This window comes from Salvelinus fontinalis, chromosome 1 (genome assembly GCF_029448725.1).
Source record: "Salvelinus fontinalis isolate EN_2023a chromosome 1, ASM2944872v1, whole genome shotgun sequence".
Classification (NCBI taxonomy): domain Eukaryota; kingdom Metazoa; phylum Chordata; class Actinopteri; order Salmoniformes; family Salmonidae; genus Salvelinus; species Salvelinus fontinalis.
The window spans coordinates 32,712,066-32,736,041 of record NC_074665.1 but is presented as its reverse complement, the minus strand read 5'-3'; the positions used below and the strand labels follow the sequence as shown (position 1 = coordinate 32,736,041).

General features: G+C 40.4%; 1 protein-coding gene across 1 annotated transcript in view; it reads left to right on the top strand.

Annotated features, from left to right (window-relative positions):
- Positions 1-10,187: 10,187 nt before the first annotated feature.
- LOC129853179 (DNA nucleotidylexotransferase) overlaps positions 10,188-23,976 on the top strand; it is a 157,767-nt gene continuing 143,978 nt past the window's right edge. The window contains exons 1-2 of the mRNA XM_055918934.1: positions 10,188-10,439; positions 14,459-14,633. Of these exons, the coding sequence (XP_055774909.1) occupies positions 10,246-10,439; positions 14,459-14,633 (369 nt within the window). The 5' untranslated portion in view covers positions 10,188-10,245. The remainder of the gene's footprint in view (positions 10,440-14,458; positions 14,634-23,976) is intronic.

Below are 23,976 nucleotides of genomic sequence, written 5' to 3'. Positions count from 1 at the left end.
TAGAACCTTGTTTGATGCCTCTACTGTGAAGTTGGGCCGAAGGAGACAGGAATTAGTCAGGTCTATCATGACCTGACCATGCTCTGACCATGTGCGTTCACATGAGAGAGAGCTCTGTTCCATCTCACATCTGAAGTCAATGTAATTCTCCGGTTGGAACGTTACTGAAGATTTATGTTAAAAACATACTAAAGATTGATTCAATACATCGTTTGATATGTTTCTACTGACTGTTATGGAACTTTTTGACATTTCGTCTGCTTTTATTGAACACGCTTCCTGACTTTGGATTTGTTTACCAAACACGCTAACAAAAATAGCTATTTGGACATAAATGATGGACATTACCGAACAAAACGAACATTTCTTGTGGAAGTGGGAGTCCTGGGAGTGCATTCCGATGAAGATCAGCAAAGGTAAGTGAATATTTATAATGCTTTTTATGAGTTTTGTTGACTGCACAATTTGGCGGGTAACTGTATGGCTTCCTTTTGTGGCTGAACACTGTTCTCAGATTATTGAATATTATGCTTTTGCAGTAAAGTTTTTTGAAATCTGACACAGCGGTTGCATTAAGAACAAGTGTATCTTTTATTCTATGTAAAACATGTATCTTTCATCAAAGTTTATGATGAGTCTTTATGTTATTTGATGTGGCTCTCTGCAATTTCTCCGGATATTTTGGAGGCATTTCTGAACATGGCGCCAATGTAAACTGAGGTTTTTGGATATAAATATGAACTTTATCGAATAAAACATATATGTACTGTGTAACATGAAGTCCTATGAGTGTAATCTGATGAAGATCATCAAAGGTTAGTGATTAATTTTATCTCTATTTCTGCTTTTTGTGACTCCTGTCTTTGGCTGGAAAATGACTGTTTTTCTGTGATTTTGCGGTGACCTAACATGTGGTGCATTCGCTGTAAAGCCTATTTGAAATCGGACACTTTGGTGGGATTAACAACAAGATTACCTTTAAAATGGTATGAGATACATGTATGTTTGAGGAATTTTAATTATGAGATTTCTGTTTGAATTTGGCGCCCTGCACTTTCACTGGCTATTGTCATATCATCCCGTTAACGAGATTGCAGCCATAAGAAGTTTTAAAGGCATGTATTAAATCATATTAAATCATTTCATTCAAATAAGTTGACTCACATAGGATAAGTATACATGGATGCACATGTATCAACTTTGAAAAATTGATTTCTTTGTTTGGGTTAATGGTTATGGCTAATGGTTTCTACCTGAGCATATGGCACGTGGTAATTGTCTGCAATTCACACCTCCCAGTATAGATGGCGATATTATTATAACAATCGGTGCGCTGCCCCTCTTTTCTGCCAAACATTCCTTTTTTCTTTGAGCAGCATTGCTGTGTGAGCCAGACAGGAGAGCAATACAGCGCTGTGCAATTAGCTGCTCTTTCGCCGACGCAGGCTGTGACTCAACTTCCGTCGGCCGCGTCATTATTTTTGACAGCTGCTGTCGGCTGCATCACTATTTTTGACAGCTGGGACAATATTTTCTGCTATGAACCTAGAGTGAACTGACAGGAATTCGCCATTGGTTGATGCATCACCTCGTCTCGCCTGAGTACTGAATAGGCAGCGAAACACGACCAATGATCTCCTCAAACAATGGAGGTCCCTCCTCCTGTAGTTATGGTTCCGGAACTGAACATCACTTTATGTTTATCGTACAAATGTCAACAACATGCTGGTTATCATGGTTCCAAAAGAATAGGTCCACAAAACCCCAGGATGAACCATTAATTCAAAAGTTTAGAAATCATTTTTTTTAAACAGCGATACATGTGGAAAAAATCTGGGATTTTCAGCATCACTTCGTCAAGGGAGATATAGTATTCTTTCTAACAAAGATATCTACATTTATTTCAGTACATTGTGCATCCCTGGATATAATCAGAATTCATGTAAACATTACACTTTTGAAAACATAGCTTGTCCCAAAAAATATGGGTATGGGGTAAGTTCAGCCGCTGGATCGGGTATGTTAAGCAGCCTACAAATTGATTCATTAAATATTACCACTTCCTTTTTAAAACCATGTCTATCTTTATTTCCCAAACACAATTCAATACAATCACAATTTGATCAATACAAAACTTTTGATCATTTAAAGCAGATTTTAAGACAGCCATAACACCTAACAAACCCTTTGTACTTTTTTAAACACTTTTAACATAGGCCAGGCCCTGTTTCTAGCTCACATCCCAACGATAACGCCTTGCATTACGTCTGGGAATAAAACACTTTAACTTGCTAGACTTGCCACTGACTTACCCCAAGGCAAACATTTTGACTATATCAACTTCAAGGATGCGCATTCACGCTAGGTTTAGGACCTCACAATAAAGCTTATAGAGACCCCAACTGATGTATAGAACAATCTTGAAATGATCTACTTTGGTTTAGATACAAGCATCGTAAAACTTCAAACACGTTGTGGCAGTGTGTAGGAGGGAGATTCCTAGATGTGACAAGTGTGAAGGAAGGCATGAGACAAAGGAATGTGTAGTATCGGTGTGTTAAGTTCTGACAAACAGAGTGAAAATCTAACAGGCAACTAGTAAAAGATCAAACCAAGTTTATTCACACACTGGGTCAAACAGCTGCAATGACAAATACATGTTCACACCAGTTTCAAGTATTTATACCATACTACTAGGCGAAGTCAACTCCTTGCACATCTAGACAGCCAATACATCTCTGTTGCTAGGAAGAAACTTAAGTGGTGTGTGTAATAGAGCTTTTCCTTCTCACTTCATCTGACCTGACCTCGTCCTCTCTAATCCACGGCAATCCAACTTTATCTGTCACACCCTAATCTGTTTCACCTGTCTTTGTGATTGCCTCCACCCTCCTCCAGGTGTCGCCCATCTTCCCCATTATCCCCTGTGTATTTATACCTGTGATCTCTGTTTGTCCGTTGCCAGTTCATCTTGTTTGTCAAGTCAACCAGCATTTTTGTGTCAGTTCCTGCTTCCCCCAGTCTCTCTATTCTCGTTCTCCTGGTTTTTGACCCTTGCCTGTCCTGACCCTGTACCCACCCGCCTGACCCTGAGCCTGCCTGTTGTCCTGTACCTTTGCCCCACCTCTGGATTACCGACCTGTGCCTGACCTGAGCCTGCCTGCCGTCCTTACCTTTGCCCCTGTTGCTGTAATAAACATTGTTACTTCGACACGGTCTGCATCTGGGTCTTACCTTGATACCTGATCTTATCAGTGACCGCAACCAAGTGATTGCCTTTTTCCTCACTCAGTAACTTTCCATACCCCTAGTTCTTATCCACCCCCCAATGACCCACCATATACATACATATATACTTATACATGTAATCATTAACTTCTAGTATAGCAAGTACTGTATATTTCAAGCGGGAATCCAACAGTCACTCCTTTTTGAATAGTAACTCCATTCCTTTCAACATTATATACAATTTGAAATTATTTATAAATGAACAGAAAATTAAACATGATTAACATTCACAGTTGATTTGTATGTTTACACCTCCGAGACTTATGGCCTCTGATTTATAATCACACTATGTACACTCTTATCCCCCCTCCTATTGTACAACTGATAATGATTTCAGGTGGAGCTTTTGACGTTCTCCATTTCATCTGGAGCTTTTGACTTTCTCCCTTTCCAGTGATAGCAAAAGACTTGAAAAGGAAAAGAAAACACAAAACATAACAAGTATTTGTAATGCGTTAAGCTTTGCAGAACTATATATGCAGAAAAAAGTTTGATACATGACGATTCCGACTCCCTCTTAGCCTGACTATATACCTTCGGGATACTGTTCTGCTGGGGTCCACAATAATGAAGTCCCTAAAAAACCTACTTATGCTTTCACCCAGTCTTCCCCCGTTAGGCCACAGGTTAGAAAAGATTCTCCCACACCATATCATCCTCACTTCGCCCCCCATCTTCTTCTCTCTCCATGGTGACCCGATATACAGGTGCAGTGGCCTTAACCTTTACCGCTCCAGCGTTCCGCCAGCGGAACTCCTCCCACATTCCACTGAAAAGGCAGAGCGCGAAATTTAAAATATATATTTTTGAAATATTTAACTTTCACACATTAACAAGTCCAATACAGCAAATGAAAGGTACACATCTTGTGAATCCAGCCAACATGTCCGATTTTTAAAATGTTTTACAGCAGAAACAGCACGTATATTTATGTTAGCTCACCACCAAATACAAAGAAGGACAGACATTTTTCACAGCACAGGTAGCATGCACAAAGCCAACCTAATTAACCAAGAACCAACCAAACTAACCAAGAAACAACTTCATCAGATGACAGTCTTATAACATGTTATTCAATAAATCTATGTTTTGTTCGAAAAATGTGCATATTTGAGGTATAAATCAGTTTTACATTGCAGCTACCATCACAGCTACCGTCAAAAATAGCACCGAAGCAGCCAGAGTAATTATAGAGACCAACGTGGAATACCTAAATACTCAACATAAAACATTTCTGAAAAATGCATTGTGTACAGCAAATGAAAGACAAGCATCTTGTGAATCCAGCCAATATTTCAGATGTTTTAAGTGTTTTACAGCGAAAACACAATATAGCATTATATTAGCTTACTACAATAGCCTACCACACTACCGCATTCATTCATCAAGGCACGTTAGCGATAGCAATAGGCACGTTAGCGTTAGCGAATGAACCAGCAAAATATATTAATTTTCACTAACCTTCCTAAACCTTCCTCAGATGACTGTCCTATAACATCAGGTTATACATACACTTATGTTTTGTTCGAAAATGTGCATATTTAGAGCTGAAATCAGTGGTTATCCATTATGCTAACGTAGCATCTTTTTCCCAGAATGTGCGGATATTTCTATTAGACTCTCACCTATTCTGACCAAATAGCTATTCATAAACATTACAAAAAAATACATGTTGTATAGGAAATGATAGATACACTAGTTCTTAATGCAATCGCAGTGTTAGAATTCTAAAAATATCTTCATTACGACATAAGGCTTATGTTATAGCGAGAGAGTGGCCAAAACCTGGGCGCAAAACTACTAGTACACAGTTCGACAGATATATGAAATAGCATCATAAAATGGGTCCTACTTTTGCTGATCTTCCATCAGAATGTTGTACAAGGGGTCCTTTGTCAAGAACAATCGTTGTTTGGATTTAGAACGTCCATTTTCCCTCTTGAATTAGCAAGCGCACTAGCCAAGTGGTGCGAAGCTCTCCTTTCTCAACAAAGGCACACAACGCAACACGCCTAACGTCCCGAATAAATTTCAAAAATCTAATAAAACTATATTGAAAAAACATACTTTACGATGATATTGTCACATGTATCAAATAAAATCAATGCCGGAGATAGTAGTCGCCTATAACGACAGCTATTCAGAAGGCAAATCCAGGACTAACTTCGCGCCTTCCTGAAAACAAAAAATGGGTGACACGTCATTCCAAGAGGACGTATTCCATCTCAGACCAAGATAATCACTCCATTTATTCTCTCACTGCATCTTGACATCCAGGGGAAGGTGTATGACGTGCATGTATACTAATAGGTATCATGCCCATTTATAGGCAGGACCCAGAAGAGAGCATCGATTTCAGATTTTCCACTTCCTGGTCAGGAAGTTTGTGCCAAATGAGTTCTGTTTTACTTACAGATATAATTCAAACGGTTTTAGAAACTAGAGAGTGTTTTCTATCCAATAGTAATAATAATATGCATATTGTATGAGCAAGAATTGAGTACCAGGCCGTTTAAATTGGGCACGTTTTCCCCCAAAGTGACAACAGCGCCCTCTGTCCTCATCAGGTTTTAACCTGTCTAGGATCAGCGTGCCGCTAGCGGCACTCCCCCCCCCCCCCCCACTGAAAAACCAGTGCCGCGAAATTCAAAAAAAATATTTTTTTAAAATATTTAACTTTCACACATTAAAGTCCAATACAGCTAATGAAAGACACAGATCTTATGAATCCAGTCAACATTTCCGATTTTTAAAATGTTTTACAGGGAAGACACAATATGTAAAGATGTACATCTATTACCTAAAAACACATTAGCATATTCCACCATCTTTTATTTGTCCACCAACACCAGTAGCCATCACCAATTCGGCTAAACTAAGATATTTATAGCCTCTAACCAACAAAAAAACTCATTAGATGACAGTCTGATAACATATTTATGGTATGGGATAGGTTTTGTTAGAAAAAAGTGCATATTTCAGGTAGATGGCATAGTTTACAATTGCACCCACCATCACAAATGGACTAGAATAATTACAATGAGCAACGTGTTTACCTAACTACTAATCATCAAACATTTCGTAAAAATACACAGCATACACGAATCGAAAGACACAGATCCTGTGAATACAGACAATATTTCAGATTTTCTAAGTGTCTTACAGCGAAAACACAATAAATCGTTATATTAGCTTAGCACATAGCAATTAGCAGCCCAGCATTGATTCTAGCCAAAGTGAGCGATAAAAGTCAACATCGCCAAAAGATATTAATTTTTTCACTAACCTTCTCAGAATTCTTCCGATGACACTCCTGTAACATCACATTACAACATGCATATACAGTTTGATCGAAAATGTTTATATTTAGCCACCAAAATCATGGTTAGACAATGTGAAATGTAGACAAGCTGGTAAAGAAAACGTCCTTGCGCCACTTAGACAGTGATCTACTCTTATACATAAATACTCATAAACGTGACTAAAAAATATAGGGTGGACAGGGATTGATAGACAATTTAATTCTTAATACAATTGCGTTATTACATTTTTTAATTTATCCTTACTTTTCAATACAGTTTGCGCCAAGCGAAGCTACGTCAAAAAACATGGCGTCCTAAGCCACTAAAATGTTTCGACAGAAACACGATTTATCATAATAAAAATGTCCTACCTTGAGCTGTTCTTCCATCAGTATCTTGGGCAAAGGATCCTTTCTTGGGAGAAATCGTCTTTTGGTGGAAAGCTGTCCTCTTGCCATGTGGAAATGTCAACTACGTTCGGGATGAACTGAAAAGCGTGACCAACTTTTCACATCGTTGCAAAAATAAATGTCCCAAAATCGCACTAAACGGATATAAATTGCTATAAAACGCTTTAAATTAACTACTTTGTGATGTTTGTAACTCCTATAACGAGTGAAAAGATGACCGGAGAAATATAACAGGCTAAACTAACGCTTGGAACAGGAGAGGGTCGGTGTCTTCCACGCGCGTTACGCAGCAAGAAAAGACTTGCTAGCTAAAGGTTTTTTTCATTTGTAGGGCCTGTGAACGAGCAATCGAGCCCGTTGGAATCGTCATCACGTAAAGGCATCCAGGGGAAGACGTAAGAAGTGTCCGTATAGTCATAGCAACGACAGTGCCCGTTTAAATGACTTCAGAAAAGTGGCCAACGTTTCTCAAATCTGACTCCATGTCAGGGAAATTGCTGTAGAATGGGCTCTGTTCCACTTAGAGACAAAATTTCAACTCCTATAGAAACTATAGACTGTTTTCTATCCAATAATAATAATAATATGCATATTGTACGATCAAGGATTTTGTGGGAAGCCGTTTAAAAAATTAGCCACATTAGCATAAATAGTCTAAACAGCGCCCCCATCCCCAACAGGTTAATCAACTTTACCTCATCTTGAGGCAAATCGGCACTGTATACATGTTTCAACATCAACGCCTTCAGAAGGTGATATCCAAGAAATGCTAACAAGTTAAAACCTGTTTGGGATTGGCGTCCCACTAACAGGACACCTCGACAACATCCGGTGAAATGGCAGAGCGCCAAATTCAAATTAATTTACTATAAATATTGAACTTTCATAAAGTCACAAGTGTAATACATCAAAATAAAGCTTAACTTCTTATAAATGCAGCCACCGTGTCAGATTTCAAAAAGGATTTACGGCGAAAGCAAACCATGCGATTATCTGAGGACAGCTTCCCATCATACAAATGCATGACAAACATATTTCAACCAGGGAGGTGCGACACGAAAGTCAGAAATAGTGATATAAAAAATGCCTTACCTTTGATGATCTTCTTCTGTTGGCACTCCAAAAGGTCCCAGTTACATCACAAATGGTCCTTTTGTTTGATAATGTTCTTCTTTATATCCATAAAAACTCAGTTTAGCTGGCGCGCTTCAGTCAATAATCTACTCAGTTTCCCTCCATCAAAATGCATACAAAATGAATCCCAAATGTTACTAATAAACTTTTCCAAACAAGTCAAACAACATTTATAATCAAACCTAGGTATCCTAATACGCAAATAAACTATAACATTTAAGACGGAGAATAGTATGTTAGTTACCGGAGATAAATAAGAAAGAACGCGCTTTCCTCCACACGCTCGGAAACACTAGAGCCAAAATGGGAGCCACCTAAACTACAATTCCTGGGTTATTTTTCAAAAAACAGCCTGAAACTCTTTCTAAAGACTGTTGACATCTAGTGGAAGCCATAGGAACTGCAATTTGGGAGGACTTGGGCTTATAATTATAGTACTAGCCATGGGGTTGGTTTGTCCTCGGGGTTTCGCCTGCCATATCAGTTCTGTTATACTCACAGACATAATTTTAACAGTTTTAGAGTGTTTTCTATCTAAATCTACCAATTATATGCATACCATAGCTTCTGGGCCTGAGAAACAGGCAGTTTACTTTGGGCACGCTTTTCATCCGGATGTGAAAATACTGCCCCCTATCCCAATGAAGTTTTAATAAAGTCTGCTCCATTTTGAAGTAGAAATAAAACAGTTTACTTTATTACATTTAACAAAATGTTTAACCACTTTGAAACTACAGGAAATAGGTTGACTTCTATGTTAAATAACTGCAGGCCTGTCTGCTTTGGTTGTCAACAGAATTGTGGCTACTGTAGTCTTTTGACTGTAGAAAAACAGGAACGTCTAAAGCAGTGGTGTCTGCTGAGGGGAGGACGGCTCATAATAATGGCTGGAATGGAGCAAATGGTATGGCATCAAACACATGGAAACCATGTTTGATATATTTGATACCATTCCACTTATTCCATTCCAGCCATTCCAGCCATTACCACGAGCCCGTTCTCCCCAATTAAGGTGCCACCAACCTCCTGTCGTCTAAAGTTTTCCCAGGTGAGGCAGGCATGCATGGGAGGGGCAACTGCGAATGTGCAATTCACCGACTGAGCAAGCAAACACGGCCATTGTTTGCTACAAAGAGTGATTTCTGGAATGTATTTATTCCGCCAAATGTTTCTATTGGACAAATTCAGGTAGGTCCCTCCTCGTTTCGTTCCATTTGCTTCCATTTAAAGAAACGTTTTGTAACAGAATCGGCAGAATAAATACACCCCAGGCCTCTTTCCTCCATTTCTCACACTCTTTTGTTTGAAAATAAACATTGAATAGTTCAGAGCCATCCATTGCCATTAGACCAAAAAGATTTCACTTGGATTATGGATATTTACTTGGAATTGCCTTGGGATTAACTTTTTGAGTGTTTTTATATCCTTGGACAGGGACTTGCACATCCATTCAAAGACTCAAGCTACAAAATCATTTCAGTCCATTCTAGTGTCTTATCTGAGGAGTTGAGAAACATCTCAAAATAATACTTATGCTTTAATGACCTAATAATGTTTCAAAACTTACCACCATATGCACACCCCCCAATTTGGACAAAATAGTCCTAATCATTGACCCCTGGAAAAAGGTTTTGCTCTAACCTACAGTCCAGAATCACTCCGATTAATAATCTAAATGTAAAATGTAAAAAAATTCTGGGCCCAGTTTCATTGGTATTGTTAACATGGCTTTGCTTTTCCTCATTAGATTCTATGCAGATACATTTTCAATCCATTCTATGTGGATTCACGAAGTCCCTCTAATAGGCCTACGATAAGTTATTTATGTTTTGTCATTGTTTGATTGCGGCAGTTGATCTCTGCCTAATAAAATCCAAATCATAAACACCTGTTGCTTTGCCAGAGGCTTCCTGTCTGTCAGCCCCTCACAGACCTCATTCCAACTGCCAGTTTATCCTTGTGTTGACAAATAAGAGACCAATAACTGTGGCATCACCAAAACAAGCATTTTCCTAGAGGCAAGAGGTGCGAGGCACACAAGACAGACCTTTGAGAAAGCAAAACGAGTTTCAAGTTTAAGTGCTCCACTTTCTGAAGCTCATCCCAAAGAGATGAACCATGCTGGCATGCTAGCGCGTGTGAAAAAGAGGAAGAGGCCAGTTGAGGCTGGTGCTCAGGGTCAGGTAGAGGTCAAGTTCAAGGAGGTGACGCTGTATCTGGTGGAGAGGAAGATGGGCAGCAGTAGAAGGAACTTTCTGACCAGCCTGGCCAGGTCAAAAGGCTTTAGGGTGGAAGATGTCCTCAGGTAGGCCAACCAGCACACTGTAATTCTCAAGTCAAATAGATTTTTTTGGTTTCCTTGTTTAACGGTCAAATGAAGCTATCGATCGTGTTATGTTTGGCCCTATGTGATGTTTTTCCATAACCTCCTGGTCATAATGTTGTTGCTCTGTCTGATTGTTTGAAGTTTCTTGGTTCCAAGTAATGACATTGTGTATTAAGAAGGAATCGCCCTCCAGCCACCACACAATAGCCTGTATAACAGAGCAGGGTTGTTCCACCTCAAAAAGCACAATAAAGACACCATTTTGACACCCACTATCTCAGATTGTTCTGAAATTGTTTCTGTTGTTAGAAACAGATAAGATTAGCGTTCCTGCAACATTATTTTGTTGAAATATAATTAAATCTTTAAGAAATTAACTCAATTGATTGCACCCAATTGGCTATTTTAATTTCTAGGACTCATATAATATTGAATAAATATATTACCTAACATCCGATTTGAACCAAACAATGAGTTAAACATGAGGAATCCCAAAAAATGGTCAAAAGCCACTAACAGACCCACCACAACCCACACCAATCACGTATTCCACATTATTTTGTTACAGCCTGAACTGCATAATTCGTTTTACAGGCAGAAAATGATTCCACCTTGTCTACCATATTTTGTTATGTCGATATTAGGAAAGTTTACCGACCAACTTGCTGTTTCCGTCAGGCCTGTGGTGAAAATGTTGTACTCACATTCAAATGTTGGATGGAAACGTCATTTGTGTTAGAAAAAAATTGGTCCAAATCGGATGTTAGGTACTATAATTATTAAATATTACAGTGCATTCGGAAAGTATTCAGACCCTTTGGCTTTTTCCACATTTTGTTACGTTACAGCTTTATTCTAAAATTTATGAAATATTATTTTTTTCCTCATCAATCTACACACAGCAACCCATAACGACAAAGCAAAAACAATAAAAAAACATAAATACCTTATTTACATAGGTATTCAGACCCTTTGCTTTAAGACTCGAAATTGAGCTCATGTTTCTACAACTTGGTTGTAAATTAAATTGATTGGACATGATTTGGAAAGACACACACCTATCTGTATAAGGTCCCACAGTTGACCGTGCAAAACCAAGCCGTGAGGTCGAAGGAATTTTCCGTAGAGCTCTGAGACAGGATTGGGTCGAGGAACAGATCTGGGGAAGGGTACCAAAACATTTCTGCAGCATTGAAGGTCCCCAAAAACACAGTGGCCTCCATCATTCTTAAATGGAAGAAGTTTGGAACTGCCAAGACTCTTCCTAGAACTGTCCGCCCGGCCAAACTGAGCAATCGGTGGGGAGAAGGGCCTTGGTCAGGGAAGTGACCAAGAATCCGGTGGTCACTCTGACAGAGCTCTAGAGTTCCTCTGTGGAGATGGGAGAACCTTCCAGAAGGACATTATCTCTGTAGCACTCAACCAATCAGGCCTTAATAGTAGAGTGGCCAGACGGAAGCCACTCCTCAGTAAAAGGCACATGATTGCCCAATTGGACTTAATTCATTTTAGAATAAGGCTGCAATTTAACAAAATGTGGAAAAAGTCAAGGGGTCTAAATACTTTCCAAATGCAATGTATATGAATCCTTTAAATGTAAAATGGCCAATTTGGGTGAAATCAATTAGCTTAATCTCTCAGAGATCAAATTATATTTCAACAAAATAATCCTTCTGGGAATGCTCAACTTATCTCTTCCTGACTACAGAAACGATTTCAGAAAAATCTGAGATGGTGGGTGTCATGGCTTGCTGAATTGACGTGGAGCCAGCAGCCAGCCACAGGTTCATTTAATGATCCACTGTGCCATAGCTGGGTGGCAGCGGTAGCTAGCGATACTGAGCTGATCAAGCTCAGCCAGGCAGATAGAGCTGTATAGGTCTGCCTGAGGGGCACCAGTGGGAGTAGGCGAACTGGGAGGCTGTAGAACAGAGCTGCTGCCAGCTCCGCATCGCACCAGGCTGGGGATGATGGCAGCATTCCCAGAAACACAGCTTGAGCGCCTCTACGGTTACACTTGGCTTGATACAATTGTTTGAAACCAACCACAGGAAATAGGCCGTGTGTGTGCCTCGAACTGACATTCTGCCTAGCAGACAGTTTGATATCAGCTGCAGTTTTGATAACACCTCCCTAACACAGCCTTACACAAACAAGATATTCTCTTGAACGTTACACACACACACACACACACGCAAGCAGGCACACATACATTGTTTGGTGCGGGTGAATGCTGTTTGTGAGGTGGATGAGAGGCACAAACCCTCATTTTATAATTTATCAAGTGTGTTCTGATCAGTTTAACCACTCATATAAATCCACCATTCTAATTTCAACTCTGAAACGCAAATACAAAACACCTCAAGCATGATCAAGTTTTCTGAATTGTGAGTATATCGTGGGAGTTTTGAGTGACGAGCTAGTTTGCGATTTTGGCTTTAGCTGCTGTGAAATGAATGGCATGTCGATAATTCTGTTATCGACACACACCTTCCGTAATCTTGATCTTGGATCTCCTAGTGGGATGCAGTGGGATGCAGTGTTCACTCCAGTTAGCACAGCTCTCCCTATCTGAACCCCATTGACTTTAGCTTGTCCTTGCTCACTGCGCTGGAGCTCAGGGTCCCACTGTTCCTGGGAACTCCAATCTGGTGCAGCAGGGCATGCTTGCTCATTTGCATATCTATCTGCCGTGCCATTTTACATTCACTGCTGGTCGCAAGTCAGAGGAATATCAGGATTTTGGCCTAGATTATAGGGGCTGTGTTTCTGTATAGAGGGCAGTGAATAAAAGAGCAGTGAGGGAATGAGAGAGAGCACTCAGTTATTTATCCTTGAGAGAGCACTCTATTTTATTTATCCACCACGGCTAAATTCAGGACCTACATATCAATTTAAGCACAGGGTTGAATATCTACATCAGTCCACACTCGATTGTGACATTTTGAATGACTTCCTGTTTTTTTTGTTAGAATCAACAGATGGCGATTAATCTGAAGGACACTTTATTTTTCCTTTTTCTAAGAGGATGGGTTTTACCACTTTTGTCTGTAAATAAACAATTTCAGTACACCACAATAACCTCCAAAGTTGATGTTGGCAGTGTGTAGAATACATTTTTTTCAGTTTGGTGATAATATAGTCATATTCACACCTGCGCAAAGACATTGAATGTGATTATATGCTCTATCCACTCATACTGTTTGTGTTATCTTTGATGAGCCTCACTCTGTAGCTGTTATTGTTGTGGAGCCTCTCTAAACCTGGTCTCAGCGGCAGGCCAACCAACCAACCAGTACACAGAGCAGTCAGACAGAGCATAAGTTTCACTGCTGATTTGGCCAATTAGGCCTTTGCCTCTCTCCTGAAGTGACGCTCTGTTAGGCTGTTGGGATGTCCTGGGAGGGCCGTAAGGAGCCGTTCCGCTGTTTTACCTCAGCTAGCCGTAAGGAGCCGTTCCGCTGTTTTACCTCAGGTAGGAGACAGGAGGAGAAGAAGGAGCATGGGGAGGATAATCATGCACGGACAGGTGCTCTGATTGGCTCATTGATATCGTAGTTACACACTGGTGGAACAGAGAGAGTTTCCGTCTGGGAGAAAACCAGACACGTCTGTTGTGAGGATCCCTATGGAGCTGTGGGATACTCTAGGTCAGGGATGGGCAACTTTGAATGGAGTGGGTGCCATAAAAAATCTGAACTCACCATGAGAGGCCGAAATTGCACCTTAAGTTTTCTACTATTCTAACTCGCAACATTAAGTTTCCCATTCCTGCTGTAGGTGAATGCATATCTTTATGGATCTCAATTGTGAATGCATATCTCGCCTGGCTTGCCGGTCCTGACGTTTTCCTTAGTCCTCAGCTCTCTGTAGCCACTGGACGACTCCTCCGCTAGCGATGTGTAGCCCCCACTTGTAACCACATCATAAGGCATTATACCTGCCGGCTTTATGTAAAGTTTTGACCTGTGACCCCCTTCTTCCTGTTCCTTGTGCAGTGATGATGTCACTCACGTGGTGGCGGAGGACAATCAGGCTGAGGTTTTGTGGGCGTGGCTGATGGGACATGGTCTGAGAGATGTCTCCAGACTGGCTGTGCTGGACATCTCCTGGTTCACGGACAGCATGAGGGAGGCGAGACCTGTCAGAGTGGAGACCAGGCACCGTATTCAGGTGAGGGAAACTGTGGTCAGTGTATGTGGGTATTTACCGCTGTGTGTGTGTGTGTGTGTGTGTGTGTGTGTGTGTGTGTGTGTGTTGTGTTACACACAAATCCCCAAAATACAAATAAAGGAATTAAGAAATATCAGGACGAGCAATGTCAGAGTCCGGAAAATAAATATACACTGCTCCAAAAAATAAAGGGAACACTAAAATAACACATCCTAGATCTGAATGAATGAAATATTCTTATAAAATACTTTTTTCTTTACATAGTTGAATGTGCTGACAACAAAATCACACAAAATGATCAATGGAAATCAAATTTATCAACCCATGGAGGTCTGGATTTGGAGTCACACTCAAAATTAAAGTGGAAAACCACACTACAGGCTGATCCAACTTTGATGTAATGTCCTTAAAACAAGTCAAAATGAGGCTCAGGAGTGTGTGTGGCCTCCACGTGCCTGTATGACCTCCCTACAACGCCTGGGCATGCTCCTGATGAGGTGGCGGATAGTCTCCTGAGGGATCTCCTCCCAGACCTGGACTAAAGCATCCGCCAACTCCTGGAGAGTCTGTGGTGCAACATGGCGTTGGTGGATGGAGCGAGACATGATGTCCCAGATGTGCTCAATTGGATTCAGGTCTGGGGAACGGGCGGGCCAGGCCATAGCATCAATGCCTTCCTCTTGCAGGAACTGCTGACACACTCCAGCCACATGAGGTCTAGCATTGTCTTGCATTAGGAGGAACCCAGGGCCAACCGCACCAGCATATGGTTTCACAAGGGGTCTGAGGATCTCATCTTGGTACCTAATGGCAGTCAGGCTACCTCTGGCGAGCACATGGAGGGCTGTGCGGCCCACCCCAAAGAAATGCCACCCCACACCTTGACTGACCCACCGCCAAACCGGTCATGCTGGAGGATGTTGCAGGCAGCAGAACGTTCTCCACGGCGTCTCCAGACTCTGTCACGTCTGTCACATGTGCTCAGTGTGAACCTCTTTTCATCTGTGAAGAGCACAGGGCGCCAGTGGCGAATTTGCCAATCTTGGTGTTCTCTGGCAAATGCCAAACGTCCTGCACGGTGTTGGGCTGTAAGCACAACCCCCACCTGTGGACATCGGGCCCTCAGACCACCCTCATGGAGTCTGTTTCTGACCGTTTGAGCAGACACATGCACCTTTGTGGCCTGCTGGAGGTCATATGGCAGTGCTCCTCCTGCTCCTCCTTGCACAAAGGCGGAGGTAGCGGTCCTGCTGCTGGGTTGTTGCCCTCCTACGGCCTCCTCCACGTCTCCTGATATACTGGCCTGTCTCCTGGTAGCGCCTCCATGCTCTGGACACTACGCTGACAGACACAGCAAACCTTCTTGCCACAGTTCGCATTAATGTGCCATCCTGGATGAGCTGCACTACCTGAGCCACTTGTGTGGGTTGTAGACTCCGTCTCATGCTACCACTAGAGTGAAAGCACCGCCAGCATTCAAAAGTGACCAAAACATCAGCCAGGATGCATAGGAACTGAGAAGTGGTCTGTGGTCACCACCTGCAGAACCACTCCTTTATTGGGGGTGTCTTGCTAATTGCCTATAATTTCCACCTGTTGTCTATTCCATTTGCACAACAGCATGTGACATTTATTGTCAATCAGTGTTGCTTCCTAAGTAGACAGTTTGATTTCACAGAAGTGTGATTGACTTGGAGTTACATTGTGTTGTCTTGCCACTAGGGGAGTGCCATTTCGTCATAGCACAAAATTGTACCCAATTTAAACGGCCTCGTACTCAATTCTTGCTTGTACAATATGCATATTATTCTTACTATTGGATAGAAAACACTCTCTAGTTTCTAAAACCGTTTGAATTATGTCTGTGGGTGAAACAGAACTCTCTCTGCAGCGAAATCCATGACAGGAACTGCGAAGGTCTGAAAACTAGGCTCTGCTCTCAGATCAGTTAAAAGCTCTGTATGTATCCTATGGGTCGACATGAACTGCACCCGCCTTCCCCTGGATGTCAGTAACCAATGAGAAGTGGAATGGACTTTCTGCGTAGTTCCCAGAGTTTATAAAAGGCCAAGGAGCGAGAGGACCTATCTTTTCAACGCTCGCCATTACGCAAAGCAAGACCTCAGGATGGCATTTTGGAACGCTCAGTTAACGACCTTAGATATATCCGTCTGTAATTTAATTCGTTATAGGTGTTAGAAACATCCTAACGAAGTTATTTTAAACCGAGTTATATCAGTTTATGCGAGTATATTGCTATTTTCGGAATTTCCTTAGTATTGAGTATAAAGTTTTGGGCATGCTGTGGCCTCATAGCTACTTGTTAGCTGCTACTTCCGAATTTGAACACGACGTTTTACAACCAAGCAACAATTATTTTGGACAAAGGACCACTTCGCCAAGATTCTGATGGAAGCTCGTCCAAAAGTAAGAGCTATTTATGATGTTATTCCGTATTTATGTGGAAAAATGTAAACGTATTTGTCCGCCATTATTGCGGCACTAGTCTGGCTGTAACGCACACTGTACGTCTAATAACGTTAATTTTAAAAATCTAACTCAGCGATTGCATTAAGAACTAATTTGTCTTTCAATTGCTGTCCAACCTGTATTTTTTAGTCAAGTTTATGAATAGCTTTCGATAAGAATAGGTGCCTTTCCAAGATGGCGCAGGACAGATTGAATGATTTTTTTGCCCACTAATCACGTTGTGTAACCACGAATTGTGCGGCTAAATATGCACATTTTCGAACCAACTCTATTTGAATTGTGTAATATGATGTTACAGGACTGTCATCTGAAGAATTCTGAGAAGGTTAGTGAAAAAATTAATAGCGTTTGGTGGTTCATAACGTTATTGCTATTTTTGCCTTGAATCAATGCTGCTGTGTGACTGACTATTGTAGTAAGCTAAGATAACGCTATATTGTGTTTTCGCTGTAAAACACTTAGAAAATCTGAAATATTGGCTATATTCACAAGATCTGTGTCTTTCATCTGCTGTACGCTGTGTATTTTTAAGAAATGTTTTATGATGAGTAATTAGCTAATACACGATGGTCTCTGTAGTTATTCTAGTTATTTTAGTGAGAGTTGTGATGGGGGCTGCAATTGTAAACTATGATTTATACCTGAAATATGCAAATTTTTATAACAAACCCTATGCTATACAATAAATATGTTATCAGAAAATCATCTGATGAGGTTGTTTCTTGGTTAGAGGCTATTTATATCTTTATTTGGTTGAATTTGTGATAGCTACTGATGCAGTAAGAAAATGGTGGAGTAAGAAAAGTGTTGTCTTTTGCTAACGTGGTTAGCTAATAGATTTACATATTGTGTCTTCCCTGTAAAACATTTTAAAAATCAGAGATGATGGCTTGAATCACAAGATCCGTATCTTTCATTTGGTGTCTTGGACTTGTGATTTCATGAACATTTTATTTTATGATATCCCTGTAACTTTAGGCTAGGCTATGCTAGTCAGCTTTTGTGATGGGGGTGCTCCCGGATCCGGGTTTGTGAGGCGTTAGAGGTTTTAAGTGTTCCCTTTATTTTTTTGACAGTGTATATATATATGATGGTGTGTATAGACATTATGGACAGCATATGAATAGAAAATATGATCAGTGTTCAATGACTATGTACATTGGGCAGCAGTCTCTAAGGTGCAGGGTTGAGTACCGGGTGGTAACCGGCTAGTAACAGTGACTAAAGTTCAGGGCAGGGTACTGGGTGGAGGCCGGTTAGTGGTGACTATTTAACAGTCTGTAACGCCTGTCATCGGAAGGAGTGGACCAAAGTGCAGCGTGAAAAGTGTTCATGATTTTATTTATTATCAAAAAACACTCAAAGTAACAAAACAAAAGCGAACAGTTCTGTCAGGTAACAGAGACTAAACAGAAAATAACTACCCACAAAACACAGGTGGGAAAAAAAGGCTGCCTAAGTATGATTCCCGATCAGAGACAACGCCTCTGATTGGGAACCACACTCGGCCAAAAACAAAAAAATAGAAAACATAGGAAGAAAGAAACTAGAATGCCCACCCTAGTCACACCCTGGCCTAACCACAATAGAGAATAAAAGCCTCTCTATGGCCAGGGCGTGACACAGTCTGATGGCCTGGAGAAGTGTATGTGTGTAGCGAGTGTGTATGTGTGTGTGTGTGCAAGAGAGAATATTTTGGAAAACAAAGGAAATACAGTATAGACACTGTTATACTGATACAGTATTTTGTAGTTCTGAAAAACAAAGACAGAGGGTGAGTTGAATGAATTTGTCTGAGGTGTCACACACGATATAGGCCTCTTTATCCCACTGAAACCATTTTCTAGCAGATGGGCATCTTGGTGGGGTTGTTTGTAATACTTAGTATTTGATTAAAGATGCACTGACAAACTTTTGTATATTTTCAGCCAGTACTTTTGAAAGTGCCAAGAGTGTGAAAAGCTGTCATCAAGGCAAAGGGTGGCTATTTGAAGAATCTCAAATATAAAATATATTTTGATTTGTTTAATACTTTTGGTTACTACATGATTCCATATGTGTTATTTCATAGTTTTGATGGGTTCACTATTACTCTACAATTTATTTATTTTTAAATGAAGAAAAACCTTGAATGAGTAGGTGTTCTAAAACTTTTGACCGGTAGTGTACGTCAGATAGTCCCAGCCGGTATTAAATAGAACGTTGCAGTCCCACCTGCCTGTGTGGAAAACAACCTGAGTTTACCTGATGTTACCCCATTGCCTCACAGCAAAATCTTGACCTTTTCCAAATGCAATTTTCTTGTCTGCTTGTTTTAGTCAATTAAAAACAACATTTAAGAAAAGCACAACATGTCTAAAGATTACTTTTCAACAGTGCTTGCTCCCGAGCATTCTGACTACTTAGAAAAACATAATATTGTATGGCTTACCTCATGCCCCTTTTAATGACAGTGCTAGTAAGTGCTAGCTAGCTACCAAGACCCAAAACACAAACAATCGGACTATACAGCTACAAGTAGTGAGTTGAGTTACAAACGGACTATACTAAACAAGTTAAATGTCTTACCTGTGATTAAATGTTTTCCACACATAGCTACGTGTAGTCTACTTGGACACTGGGTCACCACATTTCCTGCTCTCCCACAATAAATAGCTTGAAGCCACCAGGCTCTTCTCGCAGGCTGTATTTCTCTGTGGGATCATTACAAACCACAGGTCAAGATTCTTGACCTGGATACGTGTACATTGAACAACACAGCAGCTTTTTGTTATTTCTGTATACCAAAAAATGTTCGACGAATTAAGCTCTTTTACAATGTGGGGACAATGTTTTCCCAATTTGTGGGCGTGGTTAAGGGGATATCCTTCTTATTAGTGAATATCGACTCGGAGTATAGCGCAGACATGTTTTATGTTTGGTTGCTAAGAGCCAGTGTTAATTTAAAACCAGTTTTACCCATTCTATTCCATTGCCATGGAAATTCTAAATGAAAACAATACATTACGTTTGGTTGGAACTCAGTTTTGGGGCAACAACCCCAAGACTAGGCGTGCAACTTGTTTCTGCTATCTGAGATTATACGTTTATCAAAAATGGACGTCCACATTCAGCAAATTGTCCAGTATTTCCCATTAAAGGGACAGGGACAGTATCTTCCTGGTGTGGAGGTCTCCTCCACACAGAATATCACCTCAACCCCACCAAGCCCACTTTCTCAGGCATCCTCTGCTACAGGGAGGCAAGGTAGCCTGAGCTCACAGTAAATGCCACCCTACTACAGTATCTACACTGTTGAAACCTATTCTGTAATCAGGTTTCCATACATTCTTTTTATGCGGGTAAAGTACATATCAGATAAAACATGTCATGACAGGCCTGATAGAAGCAGCAAGTTTGTCGGCACACTTTCCAAATGTCGACAAAACAAAATATGCTAGACAAGGTGGGATCTTTTTGTGTCAGCAAAATGATTTCTGCTAGAAATGGAGGTGGAAACGCTTTTATGTGCAAAGATTGATATAATAACCATCATATTGAAGTAAACTTGGTAGTGTGAATTAGTCCATGAAAGAATGATGTTTGAGAAGGAGAGACAGATAGTGTGTTCAAGGTTGCATTTTACTCAATTTTGTCAACGACATTTGCAATAATACTAATTACCATGTAGTAATGGATTAGTCGGTATGTCACTGGTGACGCTCAATAAAGGAGTAATAAAATCCTTATCTAAAGTTAATATATTTAATGCTAACAGATTTTAAGGGGTGGCTTTATTGTGTAGGTTGTGTGTGTGTATGTACGTGTTTGTGTGTGCATGTACGTGTTTGTGTGTGTGTGTGTGTGTGTGTGTGTGTGTGTCAAAGAGAGGAATTTAACACTTAACTTTCTCTAGCCTCCACTCACATTAAGACATTTCAGTTTGCTTGACAGCGGCAGAAGGATCCCCCATATTGCTCTCGCATGTCAAATAGACCCATCAGCGTAACATCAGGACTCGGAGCTCACTCCTAACCAAAACACCGATTTGTTTCTCCCGGAAGGCACTGTGGAGGCATCTGCAACAGAATACAGAAATATACTGCCTGGTTCTTCTCTTCTTCCTACCATAACTGGGTACAAATGTGATTCGAAATCATTTCAAATACTTTAGCTGGGCTGGATTGAGCTTGCCTGTCGTAATGAAACCAATAGAAAGACCCAAATGTGCAAACCCAGTCCATCTGACACTTCAGACAAGATTAAAGCAAATAAAGTATTTCAAATATTTCAAATAGTGTTTGAACCCAGTTCCACTTCCCATCAACCTCATCACAAAAAGGGTTCGCAAGCCTGCCTTTCTGACAACATTATGCAAAGATATGACGAGTGTGTGCCAAAGTTATGCAACAACGGATATGAAAATGTCTATTTCCCATTCCTGCACAGCCATTCGTGCTATTCCATATGAAATGCTCAAATCTGGCCCATCCATAGATTTCTGGTGGCTATGTCATTAAGCAGCTGAGCTAATGATGCAATGTTAACGTTTATCGACCTGTCTCCTAAGGTAACCACAAGCCTCTTTTACTGCTTATCCCGTGATGTATCCCTATTCTAAATTGAACAAGGCAATACACCATGGCATTTACGTGTGCCACACTTCCAATAGAGAGTTATAAATCTATTTAAGAGCCTTGTGTAGAGAGACAATATTCTCAGAGCTGGCTTTGCTAGCACTTTTGCCGCAGGGTCTTCCTAATAAAATAAAAACATTATGCATTTTACAGCCATACATATTTCACCCTGTACTCTGCACACTGTGTCTGAGGGGAATTTTACCTATTAAAAATCTATTGAAATGTAATATTTCCTTTAGTATATACCAGTAGGGAAACATACACTGAGTGTAGGAAACATGAGGAACATCTTCCTAATATTGAGTTGCACCCCTTTTGCCCTTAGAACAGCCTCAATTGCTCGGGGCATGGACTCTACGTCGAAAGCGGGATACTGGCCCATGTGGACTCCAATGCTTCCCAAAGTTGTGTCAAGTTGGCTGGATGTCCTTTGATGGTGGACCTTTCTTGATACACACGGGAATCTGTGAATGTGTGCCATTCACCCTCTGAATGGCGCACATACACAATCCATGTCTCAATTGTCTCAAGGTTTAAAAATCCTTTAACCTGTCTCCTCCTGTTCATCTACACCGATTTGACGTGGATTTAACAAGTGACATCAATAAGGGATCATATCTTTCACCTGGATTCACCTGGTCAGTCTATGTCTTGGAAAGAGCATAGCAATGTTTTGTACACTCCCTAATTGTATTTACTGATATCAATAACTTACATTTTTATATCAAAGTATTTATCAATATTAAAAAAATATATATAAAAAATTATATGATAATGTCCTTCATGGGGTGGGATTACATTTGCATGCTCTTACATACGGTCGCTAGTGAAAGTCTACACACACCTTGCACAGTTTTCTCATTTAGTACATTTGATTGTTTTTCCTATAGAACTACACAACTTACTCATCTTTTTCAAAGTGAAAGTCAAATAATATTTAATTTTGAAAAAAAAGAGAAAAAAAAAATATCTTCACACCTCAGAGTTAATTGGTGGAATCACCTTTGGCAGCCATTACAACTGTGAACATTTTTGAATAAGATTCTACTAACCTTGCACAACTCTTAGGGCAACATATCCATTGTTTTTGTCAAAATTACTCAAGCTAAGTAAATTTGGTTACGATCATTGATGGACAACAATATTCAATACTTGTCACTGATTGTCAATCAGATTTAGATCAGGACTAAAATGACTAGAACATTGAGGAATTCTCAACACCTTTTGAATTTGTGTAATTGTTCCTCTAAAAAATCTCAGTGTTAGGTTTTCTGAAGACTATGGCAGGTTTTCCTCTAAGTTTTTGTTGTTGTCGATTTGCCTCATGATTTGTGAACAATTTCTCTGTTCTTCACATTGGAGTCCTGCTGCAGGCTTTGTGTGTGTCTGACCAATCAGATTCAAGGAAAGTGCAGGTCTCTGAAGGTGCGCTCTCCACTTTTCCTCTAGTATTTATTTAGCAAGCGTGATGAAACATCCCTCCAGGCACCTAAACATTAGTGATCTGACATGCTGTATTGCATGGAAATTATACTTTTTTTCATTCTGATCAACTGTAGGCTACTAACAACAGCAGCTGCATAGTCTAGCCTGCTATGCACCCTGTCCCTCTGGCCAAGGTAAACGAAGCAATAACGTTGTGTAGGCCTAGTTATAGGCCATTTGTTTGTGAGAAAATGTGGAGGGGATCAAATGAGATTTATTTTCAAACTTGGGCTGACTAGGCTATCTAGACTTTTTCAATCCAGAATTATTGACTGGAATTAATCAATAAGCACAATAGCTGACATAGACTGTGTGTTGACTTTGATTTAGGCCTACAGTTGCATAAGGCAGGACTACAAGATGCAAACCTGCACAAAGCAAGCTCAGCCCTGTAAGTTTTCATGGAATTCAGGGGAGAGGGATTTGTGACAAACCTTTAATTACAACTAGTCTTTTTTTACTGAGATTTTTTTTTTTAGACCTGTTGTAAACCAAGGTTTACAGAACCCATCTGCTGCTTTCTCATGTGGTTTAACTAAGGGAAAGCAGTGGTGAAATACAGAATTGGAAGATGTGAGAAAAGTCTGGCAATAAACATTTCCCCATGAAATATCAACATCTTTAAAGTGCTCACAATTACTTTTGTTAAAGATTCTTCCTTTAATCACTCCCATATGTTCATTTCCAGCTGGCAAAGATACGTGGAACATTGGGAAATGCTCAGAAATGTCAGTATAAAGGGTACCTGT